Source organism: Papaver somniferum, chromosome 3 (genome assembly GCF_003573695.1).
Source record: "Papaver somniferum cultivar HN1 chromosome 3, ASM357369v1, whole genome shotgun sequence".
In the NCBI taxonomy this organism is placed as follows: domain Eukaryota; kingdom Viridiplantae; phylum Streptophyta; class Magnoliopsida; order Ranunculales; family Papaveraceae; genus Papaver; species Papaver somniferum.
This window is the reverse complement of record NC_039360.1, coordinates 30,335,948-30,352,500: the sequence shown is the minus strand read 5'-3', so window position 1 is coordinate 30,352,500 and position 16,553 is coordinate 30,335,948. Positions and strand designations below refer to the sequence as shown.

General features: G+C 38.4%; 1 protein-coding gene across 1 annotated transcript; it reads right to left on the bottom strand.

Annotated features, from left to right (window-relative positions):
- Positions 1-15,688: 15,688 nt before the first annotated feature.
- On the bottom strand, positions 15,689-16,492 carry LOC113359231 (protein NYNRIN-like). Its single transcript, XM_026602899.1, has one exon. The coding sequence runs from the start codon at positions 16,490-16,492 to the stop codon at positions 15,689-15,691; it is 804 nt and encodes a 267-aa protein (XP_026458684.1).
- Between the last annotated feature and the right edge of the window lie 61 nt (positions 16,493-16,553).

Sequence of the window (16,553 nt, the reverse complement as noted above, 5' to 3'; positions counted from 1 at the left end):
TCTCTATGTGTCTTAAGTACCCTCATTAAATAGTTTTGAACTTTTTGTTCTTTTTTAATCTAAGAGAATTGATTGAGAGGTTTTAAACAGAAAAAATGTAAACACATAGTCGTATTATCAAAGAAACAGAAAAACGAAAGTGAACCCTTAGCTACATCAACTAGATAATAAATGTAAACCACAGTTGGGGGGAGAAGTGTAATTTGAGAGTCCACCAGAAACAACATATTTGGATGTCATCTTGTTGAATGCAACTGGAGCAGATTTTGAAAGCTTTCTGAAGAACATCATATTTGTCGTTCTTTATATCAATCATTAGAAATACTAGATGACCGTGTCCACGATGGTTCTTCATACCTCTATTACCTTGTTCCCAAATTTATAGACCTTGGTTCCACATCTGTAGAACATTGAAACTAATGCATCTTCCCATAGAATCGTTTTTAAGCGTTTTGGAAAATCAAGTAGCTTAATCTCAACTAGCTCATCATCACTCATTTCTTCATTGTTCTCAGCCTCATCATCACCACGGGCACTCATTTTTACATTGTAATTATTTTTACGTTTTTTTTGTTTTTTCTATATAATACGCAACTCTATTCATAACCCTTGGAAAGGCATCCAAATATTCTAGCTTTCGGCCATTATGTGTCATAGCTTCAATTTGCCGCACAAGAGGCACCAAACTCCTACTGCAACCCTTAACATGATAAAAAAAATTCAAACAAAAGCGATAAGCATTACCTGATCTTCTACAACCCACGTACATACATCCCTGTAAGTGATCAACGACAAGTGGAACATAAGGAGAATTGCAGATGACACGGAGTTGAGAAAATTGATGCTTCTTAGCAAGTGCAATACCATCATTTACACGCTTAAGCACCTGAGTGTGTTGGAAACAATAAAGAAAATTCACACAAAATAAATCTCAAACAGCTGAGTCGCGGACTAGGTCGCTATCTTTAAGGTATTTTGCGACTCTGCCTCTTGAATGTGATGTCAGTCAAAAACTTGTCGAACACCTATGGGATAAAACAGCTGATTCTCTCTTGTTCGATTTCTCTGCACCTTGAGAAATCGAACCAACTCTTACTCTATCTTACACTTGCTCAGAACACAAATAGATGAAAAACTCAATCATTCATCTTCTCCAAAAACTGTCTTTTATAACTCAAAGGAAATCAATTCGGTTTAATGAGAATAAAATCAATAATAACTGCATATTTAAAATCCTCCATAACAATAATAAAACGGCTAGAATATAAAACCGAAATTAATGAATTTAATTGAGAATATTAAGTTGACAAAAAACCGTTATGGAATCAGAAGTTACATCTGCAAAAAAATAACTTTTAAGTCAGTAGACCTCCAAAGACACCAAGGCCCCGCTCTCCCGGACTTTTTAAGTAATATATATATATAATATACCTAGTCAAATGCATGGGGTGACACTTGAACCCAAGTCTATAGTGTGGGAGCCCAAAATAATACCACCACACTAATTCTATAAGTTTGATATAATATTACAAAACTATGTTTTTAAATATATATATATATATATATCTCCCAACAATCCCCCACTTATGTTTTAAAAACATTGAGCAAGTGTTGTATAGTTGTGCATCTGCAAAGGTGCCTTTCGACTTGAACCTCCGCATAGTGTTGAACTTTCTAAGTACCAGGTGACTAGAGTGACTTGCTTCTTGAACTCTAACTAATATTAGATTATTTAACACATACAACTATATCTAGAGTAAAGTCCTTAAGTTCGCACATTAAGGCCATGTGTTTATCCCTTTTTTAACAAATGATCTAGAGAAATGCCCAATTTCTCAAAGAAGGCGGCCACACCTTCACATTCGTATAGGTGAGTCTATCAAGAATACTCCTGCGTATACCTCTCTAACTTAAGAGCTATAGACATCATTAAGAGTTAAAAAACTCAACCTTTCCCACTTCAGGATATCATGCTATGGGAATGCATGGCTCTATCATATCATTTATAACTTCGTCTAGTCTCTTTGAACCTATTTCTAGGTTGGGTATCCATTACAAATGACTCAACTTCAAACGGTAAAAAGTCCCATGCTTTAAGAGGTACTTCATACCTTTTTTCTTGTTAATCCTTTCGTCAAAGGATCAGCTAAGTTTCCTTAAGATCTCACATGATCTACTCTAACAACGCCAGTTGTGAGAAATTCTCTAACTGTGTCGTGCTTTCGACGTATCTGTCGATTCTTATTGTTATTATAACAATTCTCTACTACTCCGATAGCTGCAGTACTATCACAGTGGATCAAAGTGGCTGGTATCGGTTTTTCCCATACTGGAATGTCTGACAACAGACTCTTCAACCATCCTGCCTCTTCACTAGCTGCTGCTAGTGCCATCAATTTATCCTCCATCGTAGATTGGGCTATAATTGTCTTTTATTTGATCTCCAAGATACAGCGCCCCCAGCAATAGTAAAAACATATCCACTGGTGGCCTTAGAATCATCTGAAATAGTGTTCCAATTAGCATCGCTAAATCCTTCAAGGACTGCGGGATACCTCTTATAGTGTAATCCTAGGTTTGTGGTTCTTTTCAGATACCGCATAATCCTCTCAATAGCATCCCTGTGTTCCAAACTAGGATTACTGGTAAACCTGCACAGAACTCCCTCTACATATGCAATGCCTGGTCTAGTACAATCAGTTGCATAAGACTTCCAATTATACTACCATATTCATATTGTCTAACACTTTCTCTAGTATTCTTAAACAATTTCAAATTAGGATCAAACGGAGTACGAACATGTTTACAATCAAAATATTCATACTTCCTCAGAATTTTTTCAATGTAGTGAGATTGATCTAAAGAAATACCACTATCAGTTCTAGTTATTTTGATTCCCAAGATTACACTAGCTTCACCCAAATCTTTCATGTTAAAATTCGAACTAAGCATGCTTTTAGTTTCATTGACAACAAATAAATTGGAACCAAATATCAACAAATCATCCACATACAAGTAAACAATCGCACACACATCGTTCTCAGATTTATAATAGATGCATTTGTCACCCTCATTTATTCTGAAGTTATTTGAAATCATTAAATTACCAAATTTCTCATGCCATTGTTTAGGAGCTTGTTTCAAACCATAAAGATATTTTTCTAGCTTACATACTTTTTGTTCTTGTCCAGGAATTACAAAACCTTCAGGTTGTTCCATATAAATTTCCTCTTCTAGTTCACCATTCAAAAAAGCAGTTTTCACATCCATTTGGTGAATAACAAGATTATGAACAGAAGCAACAACAATCAAAACACGTATTGATGTTAATCTGGTAACAGGAGAATAAGTATCAAAAAAGTCTACGTTTTCTCGTTGCCTAAATCCTCTAGCAACCAGTCTAGCCTTGTGCTTATCTACTGTTCCATCAGGTTTGAGTTTCCTTTTCAAAACCCATTTACAACCTATAGGCTTACAGCCAGGAGGTAAATCTACTATACGCCAAGTTCCATTAGACATGTGAGAATCCCATTCATTATCTACAGCTTCTTGCCAGAAACTAGACTCTGCAGAACTAAACGCCTCTTGTAAATTAGAAGGTTCTTTCTCTATAGCGTAAAATTCAAAATCGGGATCTTTATCTTTTGTCTCAGTCCTAGCTCTTTTACTACGTCTAGGTTCAACTTCAGTGATCCTAGTTTCCTCACTTCTAGGTTCTTATAATCTAGGTTCAGAATTAGAACTAGGTAAAGTACTAGGTAAACAACCCCCACTATTACCCCCACTATTTCTAGATTTAAAAGGAAATCTCTCTTCAAAGAAATCAACATCAATAGATTCAATAATAACCTTATTATTAATATCAAAGAACCTATAAGCTTTACTGTTTTGAGCATAACCAATAAAAACACATTCATAAGCTCTACTTTCTAACTTATGTCTTTCAGGATCAGGTTTTCTAACGAAAGCTAAACAACCCCAAACTCTAAAATAAGATACATTAGGTTTTCTATCTCTCCAGATTTCATAAGGAGATATCTTGGTTCTATTATTGGGAATGCGATTCAAAACATGTAAAACAGTCAACAAACATTCATCCCACCAATGGGAAGCAACACCAGAACTAAGCAAACAAGCAACAGTAAGTTCAGTCAGTGTACGATTCTTTCTTTCAGCTTTTCCATTTATTTGAGGATTATATGGATCAGTTCTTTCATGTATTATGCCATTAGTTTGATAAATTTCAGTAAAAGGAGCAGAATCATATTCAGTGCCTCTATCACTACGAAACCTCTTAATTTTTCTACCAAATTGATTTTCAATTTCAGCAATAAAGATCTTAAGTTTTTCAATATCTTCATTCTTATGGCTCAACAAATAAACATAAGTATAATAAGAACAATCATCAATGAGCGTCATGATATACCTCTTGCCATTTCTAGTTAGGATACCTTCATATTCACACAAATAAGAATGTATTAAGTTTAGCGGTTTGGATTCTCTTACAACAAATTTATGTGAAGTTTTAGTTATTTTTGCTTGACTGCAGTATTCACATTTTTCAAATTTATTTTCAAAAAATTCAGGTAGGACACCTAACTTTCTCATGTTATTTACTAACTTTTTACCCACATGACAAAGCCTACCATGCCAAACATTAAAATTGCAAACCATATAAGCAGAAGATTCAATTTTATTCATAGCATCAACATTAAGCTTAAACATTCCATCAGTAGCATAACCCTTTCCTACAAAACTCTTATTATTAGTTATAGTGTAAATATCAGACCCAATAGTTTGAAACAACCCAACCTTGTTGAGAAGATAGCCGGAAACAAGGTTCTTTCTCATTTCTGGAGTGTGAAGGACATCTTTCAGCATGAGTGTCTTCCCAGAAGTAAACTTCAACTCTATCGTACCAGAACCTTTCACCATAGTGCTGTGAGAGTCTCCCAACAACACTTTCTTATCCTTGGTTTCAGCATAAGCCTTAAACATGGACCTATCAAAACAATAATGACGCGAAACACCACTTTCTATCCACCACCCATCGGATCCACCAAACATGTAGAACTCTGGATCAGAGACCATGGCAATTATAACGTCACTTATAGCATTAGCTTGTGCGTTATTCTTTTCCTTGTTAAACCTGCAATTCCTAGCCATGTGGTTTGGTTTACCACAAGTATAACAAAGAAACTCAGAATTGGAATTCTGTCCATTTTTCGATGGGTGTTGGTTCTTGTTTTAATTAGGCCTTCCTACTCCTTTCTTCTGGTTCGGGTTAGGTTTCATATCCTTTTTCTTAGGTTTCAAACTGGGATGAGTCTTATTGTTAGAAACAATGAGAATCTCTTCCTTCTTATCTTGTTTCCGAGCTTCTTCCTCAACCCTGAGCTTAACAATCAAACTTTCAAGAGAAAATTATTTAGTCTTGTGATGCAAAGTATTACGAAAATCTTTCCATCTAGGTGGTAACTTGTCAATCATTACATAAACTTGAAATTGTTCATCAGTTTTCATACCTTCGGCCACAATTTCATGGTAAATTTTTTGAAGTTCATGAGCCTGTGCAACAACTGATCTATCATCCACCATTTGGTATCTCACATACCGGCTCACAACATATTTCTTTGAACCAGCTTCCTCGGTATCATATTTTTTCTGTAATGCATCCCATACATCTTTAGTAGTTTCAAAAGTTGAATAATACTCATATAAATCATCAGATAATGCGTTAAAAATGTGGTTTTTGCAATCAAAGTCATTATCGACCCATTTGTCAATGGCCTTCTGTTTCTCCCCAGGAGTTTGAGGAACAACTTCTTTGGCACCACCGGTAGGAGGTGGATCGGTAGCAGCACCATCAGTCTTATCAGCAGTAGGTTCCAGGGTTCCACGATGAACACTCGACACAATCATATGCAACTTCATCAGTTTGAGATAAAAGAACATCTTCAGCTTCCATCTTATGAAATGCAACCCTTCAAATTTGAAAGGCTTGTTGGTATCATCAACGCGCTTCTTTTCAACCTCCATAGAAAAATCAATTACCTTAAAATTGTTGGAAACAATAAAGAAAATTCACACAAAATAAATCTTAAACAGCTGAGTCGCGGACTAGGTCGCTATCTTTAAGGTATTTCGCGACTCTTCCTCTTGATTTTGCTGGCAGTCAAAAACTTGTCAAACACCTATGGGATAAAACAGCTGATTCTCTCTTGTTCGATTTCTCTGCACCTTGAGAAATCGAACCAACTCTTACTCTATCTTACACTTGCTCCGAACATAAATAGATGAAAAAACTCAGTTATCATCTTCTCCAAAAACTGTCTTTTATAACTCAAAGGAAATCAATTTGGTTTAATGAGAATAAAATCAATAATAATTGCATACTTAAAATCCTCCATAACAGTAATAAAACGGCTAGAATATAAAACCAAAATTAATGAATTTAATTGAGAATATTAAGTTGACAAAAAATCGTTATGGAAATCACAAGTTAAATCTGCAAAAAATTAACTTTTAAATCAGTAGACCTCCCAAGACCCCCAAGGCCCCGCTCTCCCGGACTTTTTAAGTAATATAGATATATATATAATATACCTAGTCAAATGCATGAGGTGAGACTTGAACCCAAGTCTATAGTGTGGGATCCCAAAATAATACCACCACACTAATTCTATAAGTTTGATATAATATTACAAAACTATGTTTTTAAATATATATATCTCCCAACAGAGTGAACAAACAATCTCCCTTTTTCGAGAACTTGGATGCAGCAGTGATTGGCTCTGCTAGCCAATTGCGTAAAATAACTCTGTATCCTCCCAATGATGTTTCTCACTGTAATAACCATACACATTAACCCAAACAAATGGTGTTTTATGATTTTTCAATATCCAGGAAGCAACCAAATTTTTTCTCGATATACTGGCAGTAATTTTGAAAGTTGTTGGTACGATTTCCTTGTTACTTTCAGTTGTTGTTGAATCAGTCATACCTACTTCTCCTTTATCTTCATCTTCTTCAGCAGCATAAGCCATAAGTTATAGATCTGAAAGTAGCGGCATGTATTTCACCTCTACCTATCTCAATTTTTACAATCCTGAACCCTGAAATTTAACAAGCAAGACCCCTATAAAAGGTAACTGATTGATCCTACGTCCAAGCATGTCAACATGCATAATGGGTGTGCACAAAGTTTGTTAAATTATAATGGGCCAAAACTGTAGAAAGTGTGGTTCAATTGATTAAATAAAGTTAACTCAAAGTTCAGGACAAAGTCATATATATATATAGACTCATTGACTTAACGAAAAAGAGAAAATTACAGGAGGTGAATAGACACAACTGTAATAATACAGTTTCTGTTATATCAGATTACAGCTATTATCAACTCAGCTGTTATACTTGACTATCTTGACTAAGTCTAACAGCCCCCCTCAACCTGATGTACGCACTACATGCATTAGTTTGTCCTTTAATAAACCAAACTGAGACTTAGACAGAGCTTTGGTAAACACATCTGTTATCTGACTGAGAGTATGAATGCATGAAACCTTGAGAAATCCAGAACTAACTAGATTACAGATCATATGATAATCAACTTCAATGTGCTTAGTGTGGGCATGGAAGATCGGATTTTCAGTTAAACTTCCTGCACCCATATTATCACAGTATAGACGACAGGGAAGAGACAAGTAGACATATAACTCCTCAAATAAGTAAGAAATCCAGAGAATCTCAGTTGCTGCATTTGCAAGTCCTCTATATTCAGCCTCTGTGGAAGAACGTGAAATAATGTGTTGCTTTTTAGAAGACCAATAGACTAGATTTCCACCCAAAAATACACAATAACCTGAAGTAGACTTGCGCGTATCAGGACAACCAGCCACGTTACTATCACAATAAGCTATTAATTCAGAGCAATTTCCACTTTGCAGAGTGAGGCCTTGACCCAAAGAGCCTTTAATATATCACAGAAGACGCTTAGCAAGCTGTAGATGAATGTCTGTAGGTTTGTGCACTAACTTACTGGCATAATTTACTGCAAAACTAATGTCAGGCCTGGTGAGTGTCAAATATTGGAGACCACCTACCAAACTTATATAAGAAGCAGCATATTTCAACAGATCACCATCATATGCAGAACTTCTTGGACCAGAACATACTGGAGTTTTACATGGCTTACAACCCAACATATCATGTTTTCTAAGTAAATCCACAAAATAATTATTTTGAATGAGAAGCATCTTGTTAGCTGAGGAGTCAAAAGTAGCTTCAATTCCCAAGAAGTAGTGTAGATAACCAAGATCTTTTATTGCAAACCCAGATTTCAGAGAATCGATAAAATAAAAAAAGAGTAAATCATCTGATGTCCCAATAAGAATTATATCATCAACATACACTAAGAGAATCATTCTCTTAGAATTCTTGTGATAAATGAACATATATCTATCACAACTAGAGTTGGTGAAGCCACTTTTCAGAAGATAGCCACCAAATCTTTCATACCAGGCTCTAGGATCCTGTTTAAGTCCATATAAAGATTTTTTTAGTTGACAAACATGTGTAGGGTGTTCTGGATCTACAAATCCAGGGGGTTGTTCCATATAAACATTTTATTTTAAGTATCCATGTAAGAAAGCATTGCTTACATCCAATTGTCTCATACTCCACTTGTTTGAAAGAGCTAAACTTAAGACACATCTAAAGGTAGTTGCTTTAACAACAGGACTAAAAGTCTCCTCAAAGTCAATGCCATCCACTCGATGATATCCTTTGGAAACAAGTCTTTCTTTGTGTCTATCTATAGTACCATCAGCATGAAGCTTAGTTTTATAAACCCATTTGCAACCTAAAACATTCATTGAAGGATGATATGGAACATGAATAAATGTATCATTTTCATGTAGAGCAGTGTATTCTTTCTCCATCGCATTAATCCAAACTGGTAACTTACTAGCTTCCTTAAAAGTCTTAGGTTCAACAGGTGGTTTAAGCAAAGTATCAAGAGCAAGAGGAACATGATGTTTCAGTGTGCTATTTGCTATAAAATCCTTCGATAAAACTTTAGGAACATGAATACCTGATTTGGACCTTGTTTGAACACCAGAAGAAGGTTGTGTTGTTGAAGAAATAGAAGTATTAGTAGGGGGCACACAGTCTAGAGTTGCTTGCAGTGATGGAGTAGAGTCTTGTAAAGCTGATGTAGATGAAGGAGAAGTAGATGAAGATTCGGTAGGGGTAGCAAAAGGAAACTTGGCTTCATCAAAAACTACATGTGCAGTAACATATATCATGTGAGAGTGTAAATCCATACATATGTATCCCTTGTGATGAATGCTATATCCCAAGAATACACAAAAAGCTGATTTTGGACTTAGCTTATCTTTTCTATAAGCTACAAAATTGGATAACACAAGCACCCATAAACTCTCAAAATTGAATAATCTGGTTTAGACTTGTATAAAACTTCATAAGGAGATTTTTAGTCAAGAAGTTTACTTGGAAGTCTATTGATAAGAAATACAGCTGCTAGGAAAGAATCAAACCATAATTTCTTAGGAAGAGAAGCATGAAATGACAAAGTATTACCCATTTCCATGACATGCATATGCTTCCTTTCTGCTGAACCATTTTGTGGATGAATATGATGACAAGAAACTCTTAAGGCAATACCACTTGAATCAAGTAATTCTCTAAAAGGTACTTTTATAAGCTCACGAGAACCATCACATTGAAAATGTTTAATCTTGACTTCAAAAAATTCTCAACAAGAGATTTGAACAACTTAAAACAATGAACACTATCTAATTTATGCTTCATTGGATAAATCCAAGAAAATTTTGTACAATCATCAACAAAGAGAATATAGTATTTGTATCCCAAATGAGATTGGACAGGAGAAAGACCTCAAATATCACAATGAACTAACATAAAAGGTATACTAGAAACATGACCAGTAACATGAAATAGTAGACATTTATTCTTAGATAGCTGACATGACTCACAAATAGAAGTAGAACATCTTGTAGACACCTTTATGTCAGTAGAAATGTCAAGATTTTGAAGAATCTTCTGAGCAGGATGACCCAGTATTGAATGCCATAAATAATTAGTAGCTATCAAAGTATAAAAAGAAGTATTATGAGGTGCAGCAATAGTAGATGGTTGAGCAGCATCATGTGAAGTAGATTGACCAGATACTATGGGATATAGTTCATTCTTCATCCTTCCTTTAGCAAGAGTAAGATTGCTCTTCAATGACTTGATTTCATACCTCCAGGGATAGAACATAAATACAAAATTATTCACTTGAGTAAACTGAGCGACAGATATTAAATTGTGTTGCAAATTGGGGACATAAAGAACTTTTTGCAGATTAAATTGCTTAGAGGAAGTAGACAAAGTAGAAAAACATGTTAAAGAAATGGGAAATAACTTACCATCACCCACCATCACTTGTTCATTACCATAATGATAAGTAGGATTCTAAATTAATGATGCATTATTTGTCATGTGACTTGAAGCTCCTGAGTCAGGAATCCAAATTGGTCCAGAATTACTATGACTCTTATAACCTCCACTTTCATAGGCAGTGTCAGAAGGAAATTTCACATTGAAATCAAATTCATTTGAGAACCAGGGAGGATAAGAATTGCTGCCTGCATTAAGATCAAGTCCAAGGAATGCCTTCTGTGGTGGTGCACCACTATTTCTAGAGGAAGAATATCGAAATCTACATCGGTTTGCCAAATGACCCTATTTGTGACATATCTGACAACATTTTGTTGTGTCTATATTCACCTCCTGTAATTTTCTCTTTTCCGTTGAGTCAATGGGTCTATATATATGACTCTTGAAAATGCGGGGGTCAAACAACCTCACCCAATATTTCGATTAATAATCTGTATGGACTAACTCGAATATACTTTTAAGAGAATCAACTAGACAGTCAGACTCAATCTTAATAAAAAGTATATCAAGGAGTTAATATCTCAATCTCTTGATTTTATCTATAATCAAACAAATAGAAATCTGTGAGTCTTTATCAAATACAAGAGAGATAAACTTGGATGGTACCAAAGAAAAATATCCAAGGATCAATCAATTTCCAATCAATAACCAAAGGTTGGATTTCACAATTGATCGATACAACGCACAACCTGTGATATTTCAATTATATAACAAAATATAATGCGGAATAGAAATAACACAGACACCAGTAGTTTTGTTAACGAGGAAACTGCAAATGCAGAAAAACCCCAGGACCTAGTCCAGATTGAACACCATACTGTATTAAGCAGCTACAGACACTAGCCTACTAAAAACTAACTTCGGCATGGACTGTATTTGAACCCCAGTGAATCTCACATTGATTCAAGGTACAGATTCTCTCCTTACGTCTCTGATCCCAAAAGGATGCTACACACTTGATTCCCTTAGCTGATCTCACCCACAACCAAGAGTTACTACGACCAAAAGTCGAAGACTTGAATAAACAAATTTGTATCACACAGAAAAGTCTACGATAGGTAAATATGTCTCCCATTGATAAACCCAATAGTTTTATTCCGTCTTTTGATATAATCAAGGTGAACATGAACTAATCGATAACCCGGACTTATATTCCCGAAGAACATCCTAGAATTATCAATCACCTCACAATAATCTTAATCACTTATACAAAAAGAGGAGAGAAAGAAAGGAACAATCCTTTGTGATACCACCAATACTAAAAAAAAAGAGGAAGGAGAGGAATCCCTAACAAAAGATAACAGAACATCCTTGAACCATTGACTCATTGACCCATTTTGTTATGTATTCGGTGGCAGTAATAATATACTTGTGGCGCTTTGACAACATAGGATAAATCTGTCCTATGATGTCCAGTTCCAAGATATAGAATGGCCATGGCGTCACTATGATATGTAGCAAGGTGTGTGGCGTCCTAATCAGGTTTCCATGCGTCTGACAGCTTAAACATCTTCTTACTTGTTCAGCGGTATCATTCTCCATCGTAGGCCAATAGAACCCTCCTTTGTAAACCTGGAGGAATAAATTCCGCATACCTTGATGTTCCGTGTTGTGTGACCGAGTCATTATTTCACTAGCCTCTTGGTCTAATAGACATCGGAGCGCAGCATTGCTAAAGCTTCATCGGTAAAGGATTCTTTCATGCATAAAGAATCGTGACCCTTTCCTTTGAATTTTGAGTGCCGCTTTCCTGTAGCTGGGTAACTTTCCTTTTTGAATGTAGTCTATATATGGTTGTCTCCAATCAACTCCTTTAATCGTGCAGAACTCAGCGGGCTGTGGTGGAGCCTGACAGTCGGCGCAGTTATCCTGTAACGCCAAAACCTGTGCTGACATGCTTGGCCAATACACCCCCATCCTATGGAGTTTCCTGTATAATTGTACAGTCGTGGTTTTCCCACAGGTCATCGCGTGTAACTCGCGAAGTATCTTATCCACCTCCATATTGTTTACGCATCTGGCAAGGGATCCCCCTGCTGCTTGGTGATAGAGGGCCCCTTGGATCAACACAAATTTCTTGAGAGACTGGATTGGAAATGTTCGATCCTCCTCCTTTTTGGTGAGATCCTCGATGTAAGTCCGTCACTAATCATATGCTTCTTCAAAAGCCATATCCTCCTTCCATGTGCTAGGCAATGCTCTCCTCCTTACTGTCACCGTGCTTTCTTCTTCATTATCCTGCCAGACCTTGCTTGCTAATGTTTCTAGAGCATATGCGTGATGGTTGCCTCCCCTACCAGTATGGTCTAAAGTCGATCCACTCTGGTTCATCAAGTCTTCGGCTTCCGCTCGGTATGGTGCTAAGTGGGGTTCCTTGACGTGAAAATCTCCATTCACTTGGTTGGTTACCAACTTCGAGTATCCCCTCACTTCCAAACTTCCTAGGTTAAGCTCTTTTGCTAATCTTAGTCCTAGAATTAGAGCTTCATATTCGGCGACATTATTGCTGCAAGGGAAGTCTAGCTTAAATGAATATGAGAGTAGATCTCCTTGAGGGGCCTCGAATACTATCCTAGCTCTGCCAATATCACCATATGACGAACCATCAAAGAACATGGTCCAAGGTTTGTTAACGTCCACAGTCTCTACTTCTCCGGGCACGCTATCGTGTATCTCGTCATCTTCTTCTCCTGGGAACATAGCTATGAGGTCGGCGATTGCCTGTCCTCTTACGGCCTTGAGCCGCTGATAGTCGAGTTCGAATTCCGACAGCTGTAATAACCATTGGGATGTTCTCCCTGTGAGGATGGGCTTTGATGCCAGATAAGTTATTGAGTTTGCCGCTGCGACGATAATCATTTTATGCGTGAGGAGGTACGGGCGGAGTTTTTGTGCTCCATAGATGAGAGCCAAGCACGCTTTTTCTACCCGCGGATACCTTAACTCCGCGTCTCGAAAGACTATACTTACATAGTAGATGGGTGATAACTCATTTCCCCCATATCTTGGGCCAAGACCGCTCCTATTGCGGATCCAGTGAATGATGCATATAAATTAAGCGGGGTCCCTTTGACCGGTGGTCTAAGAACCTGCGGACTGAGGAGACACTGTTTTAGTTTTTCGAAATCCGTTCGCTGAGTTTCCCTCTATTGGAATACAACTCCCTTTTTAAGCAGCGGTAGTAAAGCGGGCATTATCTGAGCCAAACCAGGTACGAAGCGTCGTATATAAGAGATGGGTCCTATGAAGGCTTGTAGTTCCCTCGTGTTAACGGTGGGTGCCATGGTTGTGATTGCTTCAACCTTACTTGGATCTACTTGAATTCCCTCGCTTACACGGGTTTACCTTAACCTTGGCAGCGGTCTCCGCACTCGTCCGCTCTTTCGATATTCGTGGATAATTGAGGCGCCTGCTTCTATTGAAGGACGAAGTAGATATGTTGCTAGCGTTATGCACTGTTCATGTAGGTAAGATGCGTGCAGCTTATCATACTTGCGAAGAAGTGCTAGTTTCCGCTCGCGGGTCGAAACCCTATGGCCAGATAAGAGAGCTCGCTGATCTTGTCAACGATGCTGACTATGCGTTAGCTACTGCTATTGACCAACGAGAATAGGCAATTTTGATGGAGCGCACTGTGAGCGTAGATATTGATCACCGACACATGTTACTGGCTGATGGTGAATAAGTGGTTCAAGGATGTTCTGTTATCTTTTGTTAGGGATTCCTCCCCTTCCTCTTTTTTTTTAGTATTGGTGGTATCACAAAGGCCTGTTCCTTTCTTTCTCATCTTTTCCCCCCTTTTTTTTTGAAAAAGGGTCGTCGAGTTATTTAACAGCTCAAGTGGTTTACCTCCCCTCCCCCTCCCCCTTCTCTTTTTTTTTCTTTTTTTTTTTTTTTTGGGAACGGGGTGTGAGCATAGACGCAAAAAACGCGCGTACTCCCTCCCCTTTTATTTGGAATCGACTTGAAGGGTATGGGTGGGTTTGGAATGAACGCGTGTACCCCCTCTTTTTTTTTTAAATGGTCGGGTATGGGTGGGAAGGGCATGAGCGAGCCAATCCCCCTTTCTTCTTGTGCGACTTCTATGGGAGGAGAAAGTATAAGTGGGGTATGGATGGGTTACGCATAAACGCGCGTACTCCCTCCCTATTTTATTTTGTATTGACTTGTAAGGTTATGGGTGGGTTGGGCATAAACGCGTGTACCTCCTCCCTCTTTTGGATATGTGTGTCAGATTTTAATCAGGTGATCAGATGCTTTTTGCGTTTCTGCGACCCTGAGTGAATTCGTTAGCGAATCGGGCGTCATTAGCATTCCCGCAGCTTTTAGCCAGTCAATCGGGCGTCATTAGCACTCCCACGACATTTAGTCAGTTGATCAGGTGCCATTGACATTCCTGCAACCATTAATTCTTCAGCCGACCGGGCGCCATTAGCATTCCTGCGGCCTTTAGCCATTCGATCGAGCGCCGTTACCATTCCCACGACCTTTAGTCAGTTAAACAGGTGCCATTAGTGTTCCTGTAACCGGTAGTTTGTCAGCCGACCGGGCGTCATTAGCATTCTCGCAGCTTTTAGCCAGTCGATCGGGCGCCATTAGCATTCCCGCGACATTTAGTCAGTTGATCAGGTGTCATTGGCATTCCTGCAACCATTAATTCGTCAGCCGACTGGACGCCATTAGCATCCCCGCAGCCTTTAGCCAGTCGATCGGGCGCCATTAGCATTTCCGCGACATTTAGTCAGTTAATCAGGTGTCATTAGCATTCCTGTTACCGGTATTTCGTCGACCGACCAGGCACCATTAGCATTCCCGCAGCCTTTAGCCAGTCAATCGGGCGTCATTAGCATTCCGGCGACATTTAGTCAGTTAATCAGGCCTGTAACCAGTAGTTCATCGGCCGACCGGGCGCCATTAACATTCCCGCAGCCTTTAACCAGTCGATCGGGAGCTATTAGCATTCCCGCGACATTTAATCAATTAATCAGGTGTCATTAGCGTTCATGTAACCGGTATCTTTTTAACCGACTGGAAGTCATTGACATTCCCGCGGTATTTGGTGGACTTGATCAATTATATATATCATAAAACATTTTATTCAAAGCAAGTAACCGCTATTACATTCGTTGATTTAAGCATAGAATTTCTTCAGCCACTTACCATTAATCGAGGATTTCACTTTGGTACCGCTCATCCGGCTGAGCTTTTAGTACCCACTTTCCGCTACTTTTCTTATCTTGCAGGGTCTTTCCCAATTTTCCACGAATTTTCCAGCGTTGGCGTTCCGTTGGACATGTGGGGCAATCTTAAGGACTAGCTCGTTTACTTCAAACTTCCTTTGTTTGACGCCTTGATTGTAGTAATTTGTCGTCCGTTTTCTGTATGCCTCAACGAACCGTTTCCTCTGCGTTTTTCTTTCTTCGATCACGTCCAGATGAGCAAATCGACTTACGTCATCTGGTATTGTGTGACTTGCCATTGCTACTCTCGTAGATGGGATCACAATTTCTGCAGGTAGGATTGCGTCTTTCCCGTAAACGAGCGAGTAGGGCGACACTCCTGTAGCGCTTCGTTTCGACATCCTATAGGCCCATACAGCGAGATGTAATTGTTCATGCCATCCCCTTTGATGCTCTTCGACCGTCCTTCTTAGAATCCGGATGATTGTTTTGTTGCTTGCCTCTGCCTGTCCATTCCCCTTACGGTAGTATGGAGTTGATGTGTGTGGTCTAACATTGTATAGTTGAAGTAAATATATCACATATTTGTTCACAAATGACTTAGTGTTGTCCGCCATGATAATCATGGGTGCGCCAAACCTGCAGATAATATATTCTTTAATGAACGTCGCAATGGTTGCTCCGGCATAGTCTTTGAGGGGTATTGCTTCGACCCATTTTGTTGTGTATTCGGTGGCAGTAATAATATACTTGTGGCGCTTTGACGACATAGGATTAATCTGTCCTATGATGTCCAGTGCCCAGCTGTGGAATGGCCATGGCGTCACCATGCTATGTAGCAAGGTGTGTGGCGTCCTAATAAGGTTTCCATGCGTCTGACAGCTTAAACAT

What these genes read in the sequence shown, in the direction of transcription:
- LOC113359231 (XM_026602899.1), bottom strand. Translation starts at nt 16,492, where the DNA reads ATGGTGACGCCATGGCCATTCCACAGCTGGGCACTGGACATCATAGGA.